This window comes from Bemisia tabaci, chromosome 3 (assembly GCF_918797505.1).
Source record: "Bemisia tabaci chromosome 3, PGI_BMITA_v3".
Classification (NCBI taxonomy): domain Eukaryota; kingdom Metazoa; phylum Arthropoda; class Insecta; order Hemiptera; family Aleyrodidae; genus Bemisia; species Bemisia tabaci.
In genome coordinates, this window is record NC_092795.1 from 50,713,787 (window position 1) to 50,733,871 (window position 20,085).

Consider the following 20,085-nt stretch of genomic DNA (forward strand, 5'->3'; position numbering starts at 1 on the left):
TTTAGGGGATGGACCGGCAGTCTATCAATTTAAATTATGCCTCGCCTGTCGAAGGAAACTTGTTTGCACGTGACATTCAGCCTTCAATACAAAACATGAGATCCTATATCTGGAAGACAATTAAGCTCTGAAGCCCCTGCTTCATCGCCATGAATTTCAGTGGCGAGGCGTGAAAGATCGATTATTGATATTTCCCTATTTGAAGCTATAGTGAAGGATCAATTATTAAGGTGTTCGTTGCGAACACCCTGATTATCGATATTTTTCCTTGGGTTTAAATTGCAGATCAATCCATACATCGCAAAGTACACCACGCCTCTAATGGATTTCTCATGTTTAAAATGTAGTTTGCTTAATAATTTCATGGATGGATCAATTTGGTTGTGAACTTCGGCTTTTTCATCTGGAATCAGCAAACAAAGCCCTCAGTTTTGCAACTACGGCTGAATCGTGCTCGCTCAGTTCTTCTTCACTCCAAAATTCTGCCCTCAAGTTCAAATACTCCCACATTTTTTCTTTACTTATGCCCAGGGGAGAGTTCAGCAGAGCCACCCAATCTGGGCTCCACTTGCCAGCCAGAAACTGAAAAATAGACGTAGCACGTGTCAATCAAAAATGGCGATGTACATAAAAAGACATAATTCGAAAATATATCGTCTATCCCTCAGTTTTTGTATTGGTACCTTAATGAAAAGAAACAGAAAATAATTGGAAAAGGGGTGGATATATTTGGACGAAGCGCATACTCTCAAATAAAATGCTCCGACTTCCAAAATTGAAACTTTCGGATTATGTTGCCATAAAATATAGGTCATGAAAAGTGCACTGCAAACATAACATCAAGGGCCGAATTTACCATGTTGGCGCGCGCCTACACGGGGAAAAAAACTTCGTGCGTGAGACCCGAAGTTGAGGTCATATAGATCTCTGAAGTTTTCGGATCACGTATCTAAAAACTTGAGGTCCAGCTGCCGAAGCTCGGGTCAGACATCTGAAGCACTTATACCGAAGGGTTCGGGTCAGACATCTGAAGTACTCCGGTACATACCTGCCGTATAAGTGCCTCGATGTCTGACCCGAACTTCGGTAGCTGGACCTCAAGTTTTCGGGTGCATGACCTTAACTTCGGGTCCCATGCACGAAGTTTTTTTCTCCGTGTAGGGTCCTGCGCTACATTTTGTTTTTATTTTTTTGGGCCCCCTCTTCTCGCTCAAACTGTTGGCTATCCATCAGTAGGCGGTTGAAATTTTTTCTACCATTTCTTGAAAGTGGCCTGTTGCAAACTGCAGCAAGAACAAAAACGCAGGAGGGATGCATTTTTGGTCTGACTCTTTCTGCTTCTTCCCCTTCATAATGTGTTTCAAAAATAACTCAAATTGCGTTGAAGAGAAGTTTAAATTTGAAAATTTTTCTGGGGGAGATCTCCCAAACCTCCCTCTACCAAGAAAGTTCACCGCCGAACCCCACCCCCAAATGAAGAGGGAGCTGCACCCAGGGGCCCAATCCTAAATCAGGCCTTAAATCAGAAGTTCCGGCTTCGAAACCTGTGACTCCCGCACTGAATAAAATTCTCGGCGTTTTTACCAAGGTCCGTTGGTACCTTTACCACCTCACATTTTTTACCAATTATTGGTAATTTTACCAAGACAGACTGGGTAGGCAATCAGTGACTCCGGATTTGTCGCCTCGTGATTGGCCCTCTCGCACGCTTCCCCGCCTTCCTGTGGATTTTGCATTTGTGGTTTTCGCTGTTACCTTTGAAACATGGTAAGCTGCATGTGTATATTGGCACCGGTCTACACTGAAAAAAAAATTCTCGGCGTTTTTACCAAGGTCCGTTGGTACCTTTACCATCTCACTTTTTCTACCAATTATTGGTAATTCTACCAAGACAGACTGGTAAGCTTACCTAAAAACCGGTATTTTTACTGTTTTTTCAGGTAAGAATACCACTTTTATTTGTAATCAATACCCGGTAACTTTGCCATTTGATCTCGGAAATTCTACCACAGTCGATAAAAAATATTGGCGTTTTTACCAAGGTCCAGTAAAATTACCGAGAAAATTCAATAATTTTACCGAGATTTCTCGGTAAAATTACCAATTCCATAAATGGTGATTACCAAGAAAAAACTGGTATCAAATAGAACCCTGAATTCGTGGTAATTTTACCTTTTCTTAGTAAATATACCGAGATTTTTTTTTCAGTGCGATTATGACCCCGGAATTGCATCCTCTAAGTAGATGTCAACTGATGTGCTCCCGTTCATAAGGTTCGAAGACCTGAAAATTTTGTTGTCAGTCTGTAGCAAATAGAAAATAGACGTTTATCCTCCATAGCTTTTCGTATGGTCTAATCATTACCACGAATCCTGTAATTTTTTGATTTTGATTCTACAAGATGATTTCCCGACTTCACTCAAACCCAAATTTAAATCAGTCCATATTAGAGTCGCATCGTAAGAACCTTTTACCTGATCGTATTGTTCAGAATCTATGTGAAACATTTTGTAGAGGAGAGTGTTGGAGTTTTCAGGCAATGGCGGTTGTCCTAACTGCGTTCTCAACCAGCGATAGTCTTGCTTCAGATATTCATACATCACCTGGTAGAACATAGCAAGATAATGATACAAACGAAAAAACAAAAAAAAGCTGCATCCTAATAGTACAATCATACGGAGAAACGGTTCAATTCATAAAGTTTTTTTTCAAACATAAATGTAGCTGGTAAACATTTTAGATTTCGGGTTGGTTCATGAACTGAACAGGAAGAAAGGAGATTATCATAGGGTATTTCATCAACTGGGATACATTTTATAAGATTTTTATTCAGGACATATTATGTCCTCAAAATTGCTTTTAAAGCAATCAGATAAGCTAAGTGCGAGTATCAGGTAAATGCTTGATTAGTCTTCTATCTTTTTCATTATTGTGCAACACGCATTCCTAAAACGAAATTCCAAACCCTCCCATGCATTATGTGCCTACGGGTGAGTGATAGGCGTCTTCCTTTAATTTTTCTTAAATTTTTCAGAAAAGGAGCGAGACATTTCTCCCAACAATACGGAATTTTAAAATTTGTATGATTAAATAATACTGTATTTTACCCGCCCTCTATCCATTTGTAACACATTATAACGAAGATTCAAAACCTCCACGCCTTTCAAATGCGTATCGGTAAAATTAAGTGCTCCATTAATGTATTACCTTCACGGCGATTCTACCGGTAGGGTTTAGAAGAAGTTTGCTGACTTGAACTTCGTGTATGTGCTGCACGTCCTCGATGAGCATTTGCTCATCTTCGTGGAATGAACCGACGTCAAATTGGCTGAAACACACATCCGAATTTTGAAAAACTTATGTGTAAATTTTAGTTTTCGGCGAACGTCATTTTAAACGTTGTTCATTAATTACCTAAAGTTAGTTAATTTTTTACGACGATCAGCAACTAGGCTATTTAGGTCAGACACCAAGAATTTATCTCACATTTTTCAATTTACTTGCTTAAAGAGCTTTAAAATTTTGGTAATTACTTTTGGGTCATCAGAATTTAAAGGATCAATGTATGGTGGGAGGTAATTTTGAATTTTGATACGTTTAGCGTAGGTTTTTGGGCAAGAAAGCAAAATATTGTTCATATTATATACTATTTATATCAGCAGTGAAACTACCGGACCACGTATCTCGTTTGCGGTGTTTAAAAATCTCCGCTCCCATTTTATTTTTTTGAAGGAGCGCAAATCAATATCTGTTCTTGAAATTACAGAATTTTCTTAGCATAAATAGGAGAAACAAGGAAGCATCAAGTATTGACGTTGAGATGTTTTCCATTTAAAAAATAAAGTATGATAGGAAGTCTACAACGTCGCAAGTCGAGATACGTGGTCTGGTAATTTCACCGTCGATATATTATAAATAGAATACTTATTATATCTTCTGAGGTATATCTTCTTTTGCAAAATTTGAGTTTTATTGGGACATTGATTCGATTGGCATCCCACCTGATCGCATTGATTAGATCTAAAACATCGTGTTCGGTCAGATGGCAGAGGGCCTCGCAAACATAGGCGTTCTCGGGGAGACTGTGCACCATCTGAGTGTAGAGCGCGACAATGAGGAGGTGCGCGAGAACGCAGTCTGCAATCGGCATGACGTGCGCCGGAAGTTGATTCGCGATGATCTCGCACATTATGAAGACGTTGGCAGGCAAGCAGTCCAGGATCTCGCTCAACGACGTCATCGCTAGCTTTATCGTGTCTTCCACACTCATCGAGTTCTGCAACGAAATAGCAAAGAATTTTATCCGTAGCGCGGATCCAACAACGCGACTGACGCCGCCGTGCTCAAAATCAGAAAGAGGTGGAGAACGCCTTCAGAAAGGGGAGTATGCAATGCAATATGCAGCACTTAGAAGCATAGCGACGGTGTAAGTCGGCAATCACATAACTCGTTTGCGGTGTTTGAAAATCTCCGCCTCTATGTTATTTTATTAAAGGAGAACAAATTGACATCATCCTTTGAAGTTTTTGCAGAATTTCCTTCGCACAGGGAAGAAAAATCACGGCAGTTTTAAAGAATTGCCGTTGAGTAGTTTTCCGTTTCAAAAATAAAGTATAATCGGAAGTTTGCGACGTCGCAAACCGAGTTATGTGATTGCCGACTTACCCCGTCGATCTGTAGAAGAACGACAGCGCAGAGTATTATCGATGTTTAGAGGCCAAAGCCGCGGATGAAATGGATAGCATTTAGCAAAAAGGAACCAGCGCAATTACAGTGTTTTCGAAATCGTGCAACTATTTCTTTTCCTTTAAAAATGATAAAATCTACACAATTATTTTCCTTTGAAATTAACGATTTTTTGGTTAAAAGCAACAGCTTTTTGCTATTCTGGGAGATTTTTTAGATAATTATGAAGAAGCAACATTTCGATGGTGAAAGTGCAGAAGTGCGTATCTCGGAAAACACGATTTTTCAGGAGAGTAAAAAAACTGTCTACATTCCTCCTTATCGTCAGTAGAAGGGTAATAATTCTTGAGGATAGCAAGAATAAGATGCTTTTTCAGACTTCATCAATATTTTGAATAATTTCTCGCGCTGTTAGAAAATACGGCCGAAATGCCGAGATTCGCGTTTTCTGCACTAAGAATTGACACTTTATCACGAGATACGCATTTCTGCAATTAGTGTTTTAAACCTATTGTTGGCAGATTTCGATCATTTAAAAACTGAAAAAAGGGTTTCATGCTTATAATTCTTTATCAGAAGTTTTAGTTTGACCTCATACGGCCGGATCAAGCATTGTATGATTGGAAACGGACATTAGATTACGAGATACGCATTTCTGCAATTAGCGTTTTGAATGGCGCTCCAGGCCAAACTGCGTGTTTGGTTTCTCTCTCAACTATACCAATGAAAGGCGCTGTCTCTTGTATCGCTGAAAGACGAACAAATTCAACGCAAAAAATTCATTACTATATGTATACTTTAACTCTCAGGAAATGAGAGATTTTGTCGCCTTTTCTCGTTTTTAATTTTTTTTTCTGAATCCGTTTTTTTTTTATACCTAAATTTGAAAATTTGCAAAATTTGCCGCCCCCTAAAATTGCCGCCATGGGCCGAGGCCCATGTGACCACCCCCTAAATCCGGCCCTGGATTAGGGGCTGGGGAGGAACATTTTGACGATGAAACTCCTAAGCCACGTACATCGTTTGCGGTATTCAAAAATCTCCGCTCCCATTTTACTTTTTGGCGGAGAGCAGAGCAATTTCATTCCTTGGATTTTCCACACAGTTTTCTTCACGCAGACGAAAAATCCCGGGGTTTTAAAAAATTGACGTTGAATGGTTTTCATGATAAAATAATGTATAACAGGAAGTCTGCAACGTTGCAAACTGAGATACGTGGCCTCGTAGTTTCACCGTCTATTTGGGTTCATTACTACGCAGATCGATTTTAATGTCAACCTGCGATAACTATGAGAGATGAACAAATTTTCACTTTGTGTGCGTCGTTTTTCCATCTTTTTAATCCGTGAAATCGGAAAAAAAAAAAAAAAAAAAAAAAAAAAAAAAATACCATCCAATTTTCGTTGTTACAGAGAGGTTACTTGTTGGCAGCCCATGTTTTGCCTTTACGCATAAAATCGGCCACGTTTAATAGAGATACATCTAGTCGCTTTCAGTTTGAACCAGCTTTCAGCTGTTTGAAGTTTCATTTATTCATAAAACTTAGGTAATGTTAAATGTGAAGTTTAACGTGCTTTCAGGCTTAAAAATGTTTTCTCGACTTTGAATTTTAGCCAGGACACGATGCAAGACTAATTGTATTAAACTACTTCAAACTCTTCTCTTTTCAAAATGCGGCATGGTAACTGGTAATTTCCTGCTGAACTTGGTCCAATTCGTTGCTCCTATGGCGTAAGGGTGTATCTCAAATTCCGCATGAGTCCCGGAACAGTGGTTTTGAAGCAAAAAAAAAAAAAAAAAAAAAAAAAAAAAAAAAAGCGACAAAAATGTACCCAAAAATGGTTTGCTCGGGGTGAGTCCATGGTACGTGCACACTTAAAATCGCGAAAAATCAAAATCTTGGCTAGTGCTATTTTCGAAATACGCGCTTTGAAATTTTCATAGTAAATGCAACTTTTCTACTGATCTTGATCTACTTTTTATTTATTTGTACATTGAATCGGTGTTGATCGGTTCACGTTTTTATTTTTTGTTCGAATCAAATCGATCGAATACATGCCCTCTCTTTACACGCACACTTCCTTTCATACTCTTTTTTTTAACCGAAAAATTCGCCTTCTGCTGCGTCTGCGGCAATTGTTGTTACGAGTATGCGGTGCGTGCTGGTTTCAGGTAGTTACATACTCGACTCTTTGAAGGCGTTTTGTGTGCGAGAGCAATTCGCCAGTTCTCCAACAGGGTACGCCACTTGCGCACATAAAACGCCTTCAGAGAGTCGAGTATGTAATGACCTGAAACCAGCACGAAAAACATATTCGTAACAACAATTGCTGCAGACGCAGCTGAAGGCGAATTGCACTCGCACATAAAACGCCTTCAGAGATTCGTGTATGTAATGACCTGAAACCAGCACGCACATCATATTCGTAACAACAATTGCTGCAGACGCAGCTGAAGGCGAATTGCACTCGCACATAAAACGCCTTCAGAGATTCGTGTATGTAATGACCTGAAACCAGCACGAAAAAACTTTTCGTAACAACAATTGCTGCAGACGCAGCTGAAGGCGAATTGCACTCGCACATAAAACGCCTTCAGAGATTCGTGTATGTAACGACCTGAAACCAGCACGCACAACATATTCGTAATAACAATTGCCGCAGACGCAGCTGAAGACGAATTTTTCAGATAAAAAAAATAAGATATGAAAGGAAGTGTGCGTGTAACGAGAGGGTATGTATAATCGACATGAATCGAACGAAAAATGAAAACGTTAACCGATCAACACCGATTCAATGTACAAAAAACTTCCTCCCCCTGACCCACTGTGCGACGAAAATTTTGTCCAAAAACTTCCTCTCCCTGACCCACTGTGCGACGAAAATTTTGTCCAAAAACTTCTTCCCTCTGACCCACTGTGCGACGATCAGCTTGTCCAAAAACTTTCTCCCCCGACCCACTGTGCGGCCCTGCTCCGGCCGGCTCCCCTCATGCCGCGCACCCCTCGCCTAAAACTTTCAAAGCTCGCCATTTTTAAACGGCTCGGCCGATTTGGCTCAAATTCAATACCAAACCAGTCCTAAGGGAGAACTATCGCCCATAAAAATTTCAGCTCAAAATATTCATTCTCGCTTGAGTTATCGAGTGGACAAGATTTGACCTCCCCCACTTTCGAGCCCCACCCCTCAAAATCTATTGCCTCAAATTTCAATTTTTTTCCGCAGAATAGTAGTTCTAATGAGTCTCTACTAAATGCAAAAAAATTGGTCAAAATATCTTTCAATGTAAGAATGATATAACTACTCAAAAATCGAAAAATCCTAAAAGGGCGGAAATACATACATACATATATACATACATACATACATACATTGACTCTCTTTCCTCACTCCGCACCTTGAAATACAACCCTACTAATCATCCCTTTTCAATGTTAATCCATGATACTGTTCATTCCTTATTGGCCAATGGCCACTCCACCTCTTTTATCTGGGTACCGGCTCATATAGGAATTCTGGGAAACGAAACAGCGGACAGAGCAGCCACTGAAGCATGCTCTTTGCAGAACATCACTCACCATCCATTCACTCAGCAAGATGCTAAAAAAGCTATGTGCGAACTTATCACAAAATCGTGGGAACAAGAATGGAGCACAAGTGAACAGAACCGTCTCCGTAGAGCCCCCATGCCATATCCAAGAACATCTAACCACAAATCAAGATCATGTGAAGTCCAAATTGCGCGTCTCAGGATAGGTCACACTTTTTTCACTCACAATCATATCATATCTAAAGAAAACCAACCCACCTGCCACTTCTGCAATTCATCACCTCTAACCATCAAACACATACTTATGGACTGCTCTTCCCTCCGACATCTCCAATCACAGATCTACTCCCCTACAATCAACAGAAATACAAACCCTCTTACATGCGATGAACCTAATATTGCCACCAAAATTCTGAAACTCTTCACCTCTCTTAATTTAAAAATCTAAATTTTCGTTTATACTCCTATATATTTTCAAAATTACCTGTAAAGACGTTAATAGCCTGAGTAGCTGAATGTCTCAAAATTATAATAACTAACTAACTATATACACATGAATTTGAATGGCATATATTTTCGTGATCTACGACCCGTGATCGGTGCTCTTCACAAGGTCTCGGGTCTGGGTCCGGAGAAATATTGTGAAGTTCCATTTGGTGGGCGAGTATATGATCATTGTGTCACCTGTAAGGAAATCTTTATTAGCCTTCATGGCCCTTCCATTCGTCCCATTGGCAGACATACCTGAAGTATTCGATCTTCTCTACGAGGCAGCTCCGCAAGCCGTCCGCGAATTCGCTGATTACATGGACGAAACATATGTCACAGGGAAACCAGCCACCCACCGACGGCCTGCTCTTCCTCCCAGACACCCGCCCACTTAGTGGTGTGTCTACACTCTAACATTGGATGGAATGCAACGCACAAACAATGTAGTTGAAAGTTATCATTCAAAATATCAAAAGATGGTAAAGACCCACCATTTAAATATATGGAAATTCTTAGATTATATGAAGAAGGACCAACATGATACTGAGCAAACTTGCATCCAGCTCGATAACGAGCACACTAGAATCCGGCAACAAATCAGCAAGAAATCTCGTAAAAATCAAGAAAGGATAGAGATGCGAGCGAGGTCCGACATCATGGGAGAATGCAATAGTGTATTTTCTTCGGAAAATACACTAATAAATAAAAAATCGGATCAAAATCAGTGGAAAAGTTGCATTTACTATGAAAATCTCAAATCGCGTATTTCGAAAAAAGGATCAGTCAAGATTTTGATTTTTCGCAATTTTACGTGTACACGTACCAGACTTCCTTAGAAATTTTATTTTTCTTTCGAGAAGATGGTCAACATAAAACTTGAATTCTCCATGATTTTTCGTATTCGATAGCAGAAGATTTGGTTCAAAATTTAATGTCGTTAATTTGGATTGTTTCTCATGGAAGAGATGAAATAAGAACGGAAATTTTGAAACACCGCAATGGAGATACGTGGTTTTGCACTTCAGTCGGAGCGATTCGGACATCCGTCAAGTTCAAATCGTTGCATCAAGTCCGAGTGACAGCGATTGTAGATGTAAAAATATCACATTCGAAAATCGCTGAATAACCGATAACGAGAAAGCTATCTCGCTGTCATCAGGTTACCTAATGGACAGCGTCAAGCAGGATGTAACCACAGCTTTTGCCAAATTTAATTGGGCAATTGACTTTTTTAAATGAAAACGGTTGTGCGGATTTTGGTGCAAATTTCACAAAAAAAAGTTGGGCTCGCGTAACATTGAAGCGTCTGATTTGGTGGCCGTATCTGAGTTCAATCATGGTAGAGGAGATCCTGGTAAACTTCTAGGAATTTTTTCGATATTACGACTGACGCCAACACGGTACCAAAGCAGGGGCGGCTAAACATTAAAATCCAGCGACTTCAGCCGTTGCAGGAATTGGCTTGATGAGTTGATGCATTAAGTTCGCCTTCAATTTCGAGTGATACTGTGTCACGCACGGGTGGTCGAATAGTTGCTTCGACCTTATGAACGCTGAGTGTCGGACGCTTTCTTTTTCATTGTTATATGAGGACTTATCTGTAACAATAGCGGATGTGACAAATTACCTTTTCGAAACACGCAAAAAAAACTTTTTGGTTCACACAAAAATTTAATATGTTCGGCTCTGGCATAATGTACAGATCTCGAAGATCACATCTCAAGTATTTTTTCAAAATTTTCTCGATACCAAAACAGTTTTTTGAATGTGTTTCGAAAAGGTAATTTTTCACATCCGCTATTGTTACAGATAAGTCCTCATATATTAAAAGCGTCACCGCTTACATTTTACTTTTGAGGTATGAAGTAAAGTCTCAGAGCTTTTGCCTCTGCCCCCCAAAAAAAAAAAAAAAAAAAAAAATCTTCTCCAGTCATTTTATAATTTCCTTCGTTCCCCTTAGTGGGTTATTCTCATTCAATTGAAAACAACTTAATCGGCCCGAAACGATAATACAAAATTAACTTAAAATGGGATTAAGGCCGAAAATATGAAAACAAAAAATTTTAAAAAAAACCGGGACGTTTCGCAGCATTACAACTGCATTTTCAACCGCGCGGTAAAAAGGAAAATTAAAGAGAAACAAAGTGAGCCTCACCGCTGTTATTGTGAGACTCGCTTTTATAATCCTCAATTTTCTTTATAGATAAATAATTTTAAAACTTACCTGTATAGCTTGATTGATTATGGGAACAACGTTATCCACGGAGGGATAGATTTCACTTAAAATTGCCTCAACCCATGGCGTTCTCTTCTGATTCCAAACCTGTGAGAAAAAGACAACCGGAAAATAAGTCCACCCATTCATGAAGAGTGAATGTATGACCTTAAAATTACAGTAGCAGAACTATACGATAAATGGAGTCATTCGATTTTCTTGAGTTTTACAACGCGGGCATAAAATTATTAATGTATACAATGGAATTTGGAATGTTATAAAGTTGTTACTGTTGTTGGACATTTCCAATTAATTGTGGTAGTGCCGCTGCTCAAGTTAGTCAGTTTTGGGGTGGTACCGCACACATTTCGGTTAATCGGGGTATTACCAACAACCCCGTGCTCTTTTTTTGGTGAGTAAGGAAAAACTGAAACATTTTGAGAGAAACCTGATCTTCCGATCAGGCTTTTTTAATCAAAATTAAACCCGAACGCCATAAAGTATTCACGGACCTTGAAACCAACGCATGCTGATCCCTTATTTGGATGCCAATTAGTGTCCACAATCATCCGTATGTAATTTACTTTTTCGGAGGGAACGGAGGACAGTAAGTAATCTTTTTTTATTGAATCATTTGAATTTATTTTTGTTTTCATATGCACTGACCAGAGAGTTATGGAAACTATGGCTCCAATCAGAATTGTGACTTCGGAAGACACCGGTGCTACCAAGGAAGAAATTTTGAATATTTAACAAGTTCCCAACTTTCATCACAATATACACAAGAGCAAACTCGACCGAAGTTTTTGGCAAATGACAATCTCCACTGCATAGAAAACCTGAAACAGAGGATGCTTAAGTTTAAAATAATTCCTTTTCTTTAAAGAAAAAGAAAATAATTAAAGAAAAAAAAAGTCCCTCCTCGTGAGGTCTGAAATTTTGCGAAGACATTTGGTTACGAAATGGTTAAAGAAAATTAGGGAGGAAATTCTTTTGATTTCATCGCAGTAATGTATTTTAGGAGACTTCAATTAAAATGTTCAAGTAACAATTTTTATGGCAATACCTGAGCAAGACGTTGATTCATCCTCTCCAACACCTCCGATCTCAACTGGAGATTGCAGTAATTTTGCAGATATGGTCGCGGCTAACCAGCAATTTCTCATTGTGAGAACCTAGAAATGAAAATTTTCAATGAGATTATTGGTACACCTAGATAAATTCATCGATTTAATTTGGCTTTTTGATGGTTAGTAAATGAAGAGCTGGAAAAAAAGATGACAAATTGCGAATGAGTACACTCACTTTTAAAAGAAGTGGCCAAGATGGTTGGGGCTGTGTCAAGAGCACAGAGAGCTCCAAAAAAATCGACATTTTCGTGTGTAGATGAGAGGGATTCGCAATGTGGAATGCGGCTTTGTTTTGAGACGTCACTACGAATCGAAACCACGGTTGAACATCCGGGAATGCTTCCTGCGAAAAACACTTCACGTGTTGTATGCCTCGATTGAAAACCTGAAAAACAGTGACAGGACTCAGTTTTAGTCATGGTATTCGCATTTGTTCTCTTCTTTTAGAAAGAGGAAAAGGTTCCAAAGTTTCTAATAGTTTCATATTGTCAGTATTCGAAGAAAATAATATCGAGATCGCATCCCAAACATTGATAGCAAGCACTGTCGAAGTGCGCCTTCAAAATTCCGAATATGCAACCCCTCAACAGCAACATTGAAATACTTGAAGTCTAGGAGGTGGTGTGAGAGTCCTTGACGTTTACCAGCCAGCGCTTAGAATTTGAACAGTGATGACTATTTAAAAATAGCTGTCCTAAAACTGCATGTATGTGTCGATTTGAATGTAATTGTTAAGCATTTTTGGAGATGATCTTCATTAGAAAATAGAAGAAATTATCAGAAAAAGTCACCCCAAAGATCGACAAAGTAAATTAAGACCGCATATTGCATCCTTTACTTTATCTTTGGGCCGATCATTGCAGTTTCATGTAAGCACGATTATTGACATGCGATATTTTTCAGGGTACAGATAGGGCTATCTTTTATCTTGTGCTGAGCTGGTTTCAGTAATCTGCGCCTGCGGGGGTGAGTACGTAGTCGCTGTGAAAAAAGAGCATGTCGATGGCCAAAGAGCAATAACTCACGTATCTACGTTTGCAACATCTCAGACTTCCTGTCATACTCTTATTTTACCATGAAAACATGTCAACTTAATTTCTTGGAAACTTCCGTGATTTTTCCTCTGAAGTAGTTTATACCATAGAACTGTAAAGTTATGTAATTGACTTGTTTTTCTTCGAGGAAATAAAGTAGGGGCAGAGATTTCGGAGGACCGTGATAGAGATACGTGGTTTCGCACTTTTGCCATTTATATGCTTAATTTTAGACCACTCATACTATCAAAACTTTTAAAAAAACTGCTCAGAATTGGCTTACCACCTCGTCTCAATGACTCAAGAGAGAGTACATGGAATATCTGCGTCTAAGAAGACAAAAAATTTGCTTGTTTTATTTAATATTTTATTGTTCAACTCATATATTGGAGCCATCGTGACACTAGAAGAATCATAATTTCAGCATTTGCCATTTAGAAAACCCATTAAATCGTTATGTCTATTTTATGAAAACATATTAATAAATTAATTAAAAAGAAAAACGAAGGAGAAATGTCTCACCTTGTAAAGAATGGACAACGGAGCTCCTCTGACCATCAGGATTTGAAACAATAGATTGGCTTTCGCGTGAACATCCCTGATGACATTCGACGTTAACTGCATACCTGATAACTCCTCGCCCGTAGTACAGATACATAGGAGAAGTTGCTGTATACACTGCAGCAAATTGCTGATGTCTGCAACCAAAAGTTCGTTGCGAGCGACGCTCGTCTGTGCCTGAAAGAGAAAATTTGGACCGTGTTAAGCAAGGAGGGACCAAGTCACATTAGCTATGGCCAAATTTAATTGGGCAATCGATTTTTTCACATGAAAATGGTTGTGCGGATTCTTGAGCAAATTTCGGTGCATTTTCTGCATAGTACAAGGCAACTTACTTAAAATTTTCAAAGGAATCTGCACATACGATCTTTTTAGAAAAATTAGACTGTCGAGTTAAAGAGCCTCCCAAAATAAGGGCTGATTTTCGCCCCTTTTTCGGTATTCGATTTGACCATTGAACCAAGGTTTAAGTGGAAGCTTATAAAAACAGAAAACTCAGGAAAAAATTTTAAGATAAGTAAAGGAACCGTTTTCGAGTTACGGGTGGGCAAAGTGGTCAAACTTCCGCCGTATTCTTCGCTATTTTCTTGTTGAATTGATGTGTCAACGGGGTTGTTATCGTTGTTTACACATGTTATATACACCATTTCCTACGTATTTTTACACGCAAAATCGAGTTTTAATGTTGACGAGTCGACATATCGGTCGGTTATATCGATTTTTTACAAGCAATTTTTTACTTTTTATAATTTGCAGGTTTGACTCAAATGATGTATAATACTAAAACTACATTATTCTAATAACTGTATATTTTCTAAACCTATTTTCACACATTACCTGACTGTATCGGAATGTGAGGATGGTTAGAGATTCGTTCAACATTCCTCCTAGGACCCTTTGCGCAGTTCTTGGTGGAACTGTATTCCATAAACTCTCTTGGGTACCTGAAATAAACAGAATATCTCTTTGAAAAATTGTATGTGCGGATGTTCAGATGAGTAAAACGAATTCACAGAAAAATTCAATAAAACCTGCTGATTATTTTATTCTCCTAAAAAATAAAATAAGGGCAGAAATTTGTGCATGCAAGATTCAAATAAGCGTTGGCACTGAGAATGTTCCTGGGAACAAAATAGACCCCAAGAAACTCACATTTTACAATAATTAGATCGCACTCAGCAAAAAAGAACCTGTGAATGGATTGTATTAAATAAAAAGGAACCAGCGCTTTTACAGTGTTTTCAAAATCGTGCAACTTCTCCTTTTCTTTTAAAAATACTTAATTTATGTACAGTATTCGAATTTACACTATTATTTTCCTTCAAAAGTAACAATTTTTTGGTGGGATGGCAAAACTATTCACTATTAAGTAATACTAGATAATTATGAATGAGCAACTTGTTTACAACACTGTAATCGCGTAAATCCTTTTTGCTGAATACATGACCGATCCAAATGTTGCCTCTTCATAATTATCAAAAAAATCTCCCGAAATAGAAAGTAATTTTTACCTCCCACCAAAAAATGATTAATTTTGAAGGAAAATATTAGTATGAATTTTAATACACTAAATATTCGAATATATTTTTAGAACTTTTGACAATAAAGGGCACAATAGGCGAGAGAAATGTTTCGATCCATGTTAAATAGTTTTCAAAAATAAGCTGCTCCGAAATAAAATGAAAAGGAGAAAAGGGAGACTAAATAGAGAACTTTACAAAAATTGACCTTGCATGTAGAGCCACCACATCTGAACTGTGAAAGATGACCGTCCTTTCTCGAAAAATGATTGTTGCGCCTTCCAGTTGAGGCAATCTGCATCTTGCAAAACATAGAGAGAGATCAGTCGTATGTGAAGATCCAACAGTCGTTCTGCCAAAGCCTCAGCCATCTCTTGAAAAGACTTGTATGAACTGCTCAACGAAATTCTGATGCGCATCTTGCGTGATCATGGAAGGAAACCAATGTAAAAAATTCGATAAGAAACTTGATCGGCTAAAAAAGTTACGTTGAACAATTAAAAGGAATCTAACAAGAGAGTGTCATTAAATATAAGACACGTGAAGTAAATTACAAAATCGGAGAGGTAAGAGTTGACGATTTCAGGTTGTACATCTCTCCTGCGGCCTGCGGGTAATTTATAAATGGATAATTTGCTAGAAAAAAATGTATTGCCTCGTCTGAGAGTTCTTAATGAGCTGAGTTTGCATTTCTTCAATTATTCTAAGGATATTTTATTGTATATTTCAACTCCTTTCATAGTTTAGAAAATCGCCTTTTGCTGTCGATAGAATATAGTCCCTAGATGAACCCACTCTACCTAGATTAATCCATGAGGTGTTCTGATAGGACGTGAAAGCGCTCGCTCGACTGCCGTGATAACGAAGGGAGCCGTAAGTGCAAAATTTTCGAAATCGAGTTTTCTTCAAAATTCGTCTAAACTCTTATAGATGAAATTACTGAGACAGCTAAAACAGCAAAATTCATCCTAATTTAATGGAAACGAGACAGTTTTTTTTTCAAGACAGCCGTAGATGCATGAGAGCCAATGAAAACAGTGCTTTCAAGAGGAATGCCGCCCTCATCTGCCGATTTCTAACCTGAAAATGTGTTTGTTGTGCGTCCAAAACGCAACCACGAAAGCATGCAGAAGATAGCACTTACGGCTGTCTTGCCTAACAATAACCTAGCATGAAAATGAAAAATACCCTTTTTATGTAATGGAAATAAAATCAGTCGATTTTTAATCATCCATACGATTTCTAGGAGTCTTCCGGACGATTAGTGCGGCAATTTGACAAAGAACGGAGGCTTCTTTCAATAAAATGATCTTGTCAGAAGCTTCTGAGCCCGTTTTCTCAAAACTTCATTTTTGCACTTACGGCTCTCTTCGCTATCACGGCAGTAGAGGTTGAGCCACGTAGCGGCCAGGGAGCGTACCCCCAAGTTTCTTTTAGAATTCATGAAGAAGCAGAGACAACATACCCCTCGGATGATTGAAAGAGATGTTGATGGTACATCCAGATGCAGTTTCTGATGAGCGCTGCCGCGCCCAACGTCCCAGTGAGCACAGTGAGGTCAGCGTGGTCAAGTGCCTCCTGAGTTAGTCCGTGGAGATGTTCTAGTAATTGCTCCGAAGATTCAGCCAAAGTTTTTGCCAAGGTTTGGGGTAGGTATGCAGTTGCAACTCCACCGCAACCCCTCAGATTCCCCTCGTCAGACATAGATGCGGCTCTTCCCCCCACAGCTGTCAAAATTATAATAACTCAATTAATTTAGTATCTACGTTTTCCAAACTGTACATTGGCAGTCCACCATAGTGAAAAGAGATCCGAGTGTTATTAATTCTTGCATAATTTTAGCAGAAGTGTATTTTTTTCTGGGAGAAAAATGGACATTTTCTTTTGAAAATATCGAAGGATATTTTCATAGTAGTGTGGTACGAGTACAGTAAAATTTTTGACTTGATATATGTGCTCAGTCGATCCCCTACAGATAATTCAATGTACCCAATGGTTTCTGGCAGTAGCCGACGCCACTTAATGGTTTACTCTCTGTCTCTCTCTCTCTAACAACTACCATATTGTTCCTTAAATTAAACAGAATCTCATTGTTTTTTTTTTTGACAAATACAGAAGTTTTGGCTTCGTTGTCAAATTCTTTCTCGTTTCAAATAATTTTCGAATTGAGCAAGAGTTATTTAGATGAAATGGAAAGGAAAACTAAAAAGTGTAGTTATGTATCAACGTATATTTTTTTGTCTTCTGTTGTCCTCGAAGTGAGGAGGTCAAAGGATTTCCTTCGAGGCTGAAATCTTCGGTATCTCTGCTTACGCGCTGCGCACTGCGCCGTGCCACGAGTGAACATACCACTATTTTAACTTCTAGGGACGCGCTTTGCATATCTGCCTAATTGAAGGCTATTTTACTAGAACGGGTCACGCATTAATGAAGCGTGACGCTTTAAATCATGCGGTTCATCTGGTTTATATAGTACGTTTCAGTTAGATGAAGATTAATTGGAAGTGAGGCTTACATTCGAAGAGTCTGGAGGACTTGCGGAAAGTCATAAAATACTCTTGTTCCCACCAGAGAACCAGCTTGACAGCGGCAAAAGAGGCGTAGTGCGGGAAGTCGAGAATGCCACCAACAACTCCAGCGCAAAGGTTTTCCTGCAGGACCATTTGATGTGCATTATAGTGCTCCGAATCTCGCTGTAGGAGGATTCGAGTCCTGTCCATGAGGTTCCCCTCTTCCATCACCTCCATCCTGAAATCCATTCCATTTTACTTCTAACTATTATTTGTATCAAACATAGTCATCACAAAATTAAAAATGTTCGTGTTTGTGGTTATATCGTCTCTCTTATAAATATTTTTTTTCGGTCAATTTTTTTTTGTTAAATCGGCCGAACCCGTAGGTTATGCTGACGTATCATCAGTAGCACTTTCCAACGGAAAAATCGCGGCATTTAAAATGAAGTTGCGATTTTTTTACGATTTTTTGGCGATAAAATCATTGGGATTATCGCAACATCTTCGATCTTGTCACTATTTTATCTCTATGAAATCGCGTTTGATAAAATCGAAATTTTTTCTCAATTCATCACGATTTTTTGTTCGATAGTATTGAGATAAATTGCCTTTGATAAAATCGTATTTCTTTTGCGAATTTCTGTGATAGAATCGCCTTTCAATGCTATTTTTTGTCCGATTGCAATAAATCGACGTTGATAAAATCGTGATACATTCTCCGATCAAATCGCAACTTATCGCGATCACTTCTACTCGGGATCTGTGGATGAAGAGAGTGTCTCGCTGCGCTGATGTACTCTCGATTCTCTCGAAGTAACTCACAGGGTGCGACTCATGAGTGACTAGTACATTGGATCATCACCAATGCGATTTAGCTTCGATCCTGGTGACGATTTAAATTTTTGACGAGGTTGCAAATTTTCAACCTAAAGATTTAGTCAATGTAAGCCAAAGTAAAACTAACCAAAAAATGTAAAAAGCGCGTTTAGGTTACTTTGCACTCTACTTCTCATTTTAACACAAAATTTCGGTTACTCCTTACTGTGCAGAGATATAAAATATGAATTTGGAATGTTGATTTATGGAGGGTTGCGAAATCCCACTCGCAAAAAGGGGAAATTGCAAACAGCGAACCACGCACCCTTATCGCAGAGCGCGAGTTTCACACGTCTGACATGGCAGATAGCAAATATTTTAAGACGAGGGGTGGTTGATGTAAACACAGTGTTGTTACTATGACTGCCGACCAAACAGAGCTAGCGCTCGAGACCAAAGAGTAAGATCATTTGAATAGCGATTTGATTTTACATTTAAAATGCCTCCATTTTTATCGTTTCCCTCCTTATTGTGGAAGTATCGGAATGCAATAATCAAGTCACTGCATACACCTGTCAGAATAAATTGTTGCATTGTGCACCAACAAATTAAGTAGGTGGCTGCACGATCGAACGGTGGACATCCTCACCCTTTCAACTGTGTATGACCTTGCCAAGGGTTGAGAACCTTTATTTGACCTCCAAGCTTCGAGTCTATGATGAAGTTACGAACACTTTGAGAAACTAAAACTTCCAATAGTCGTTTGAGAAGTGCACTAAACATGTTTTTAAGGGAGTTATTGGGAGGAGTGGAACTTGGTTCCTAAATAAGAGACTTTAGGATTCTTAGATGGAGTACAGTTAGCAGTTTTTTCACCCAAGAAACATCATTATTTATTGCATACGTAAGAGCTGCTTTTATATCGTCTTTTGGCAATCTGTGACACCTAACCGCCACAGTATACCCTGTCCTCATATAGCTCTTCAAGGAGCCCATCAATATTTGTTTTGGTGCAAAAATTGCGGAAATATCCTCCTAGAATTTTAACTTCATTATCTAAAGACCATACAATTCATATTCGTAATCGATGTCATCCTCTTGCTCTACAAAATCACAATCAACATTTTAGTGCCTTGCGATTTGTTTATACAATTAAAATTTCCACCTTTTTTTCATCAGAGTTTATTCCTTTAAAAAAAAAATCAATAAGAGTACAATTTATGATTCAAAAATTGGGGTTCACTAACAATCCATCTTGATATTAAATTATCAAGAGCACTTTTTAGCACAGTTTACAACCCCGATTTATTTTGGTTCCATGACCAGAATCGATCAGAATTCGTAAAAAGGTCTCATAAGAAGGACTTTTACCCGAGGATTCAGAGACCACTGAATTTCCTTCTGAAATGAAAGCCTATTTGTGAATGAAAGACAGCTAGAATTCCTCCAGTTGAAACCTCCTCTACCCTTTGATCACACCCTGAAGGTAGTTAAAAAAAAGCGTCCAACATATTTCAAGGTAGATTTTACAATTTAAAAAAGGCTAATTCAACCACAGGGGTGGTTGAATTA

General features: G+C 38.7%; 1 protein-coding gene across 1 annotated transcript; it reads right to left on the minus strand.

The window, feature by feature from the left end:
* Nucleotides 1–310: 310 nt before the first annotated feature.
* LOC109030520 (uncharacterized) lies at nt 311–18,291 on the minus strand. The gene is made up of 13 exons (XM_072297605.1): nt 17,700–18,291; nt 16,650–16,911; nt 15,393–15,592; nt 14,502–14,608; nt 13,626–13,841; nt 12,245–12,454; nt 12,006–12,114; nt 11,573–11,778; nt 10,949–11,047; nt 4,002–4,276; nt 3,208–3,328; nt 2,475–2,603; nt 311–582 (listed from the first exon to the last, which is right to left on the minus strand). Exons 1-13 carry the CDS (start codon nt 17,941–17,943, stop codon nt 400–402), a joined length of 2,361 nt encoding a protein of 786 aa, XP_072153706.1. The 5' UTR covers nt 17,944–18,291; the 3' UTR covers nt 311–399.
* Nucleotides 18,292–20,085: the final 1,794 nt, after the last annotated feature.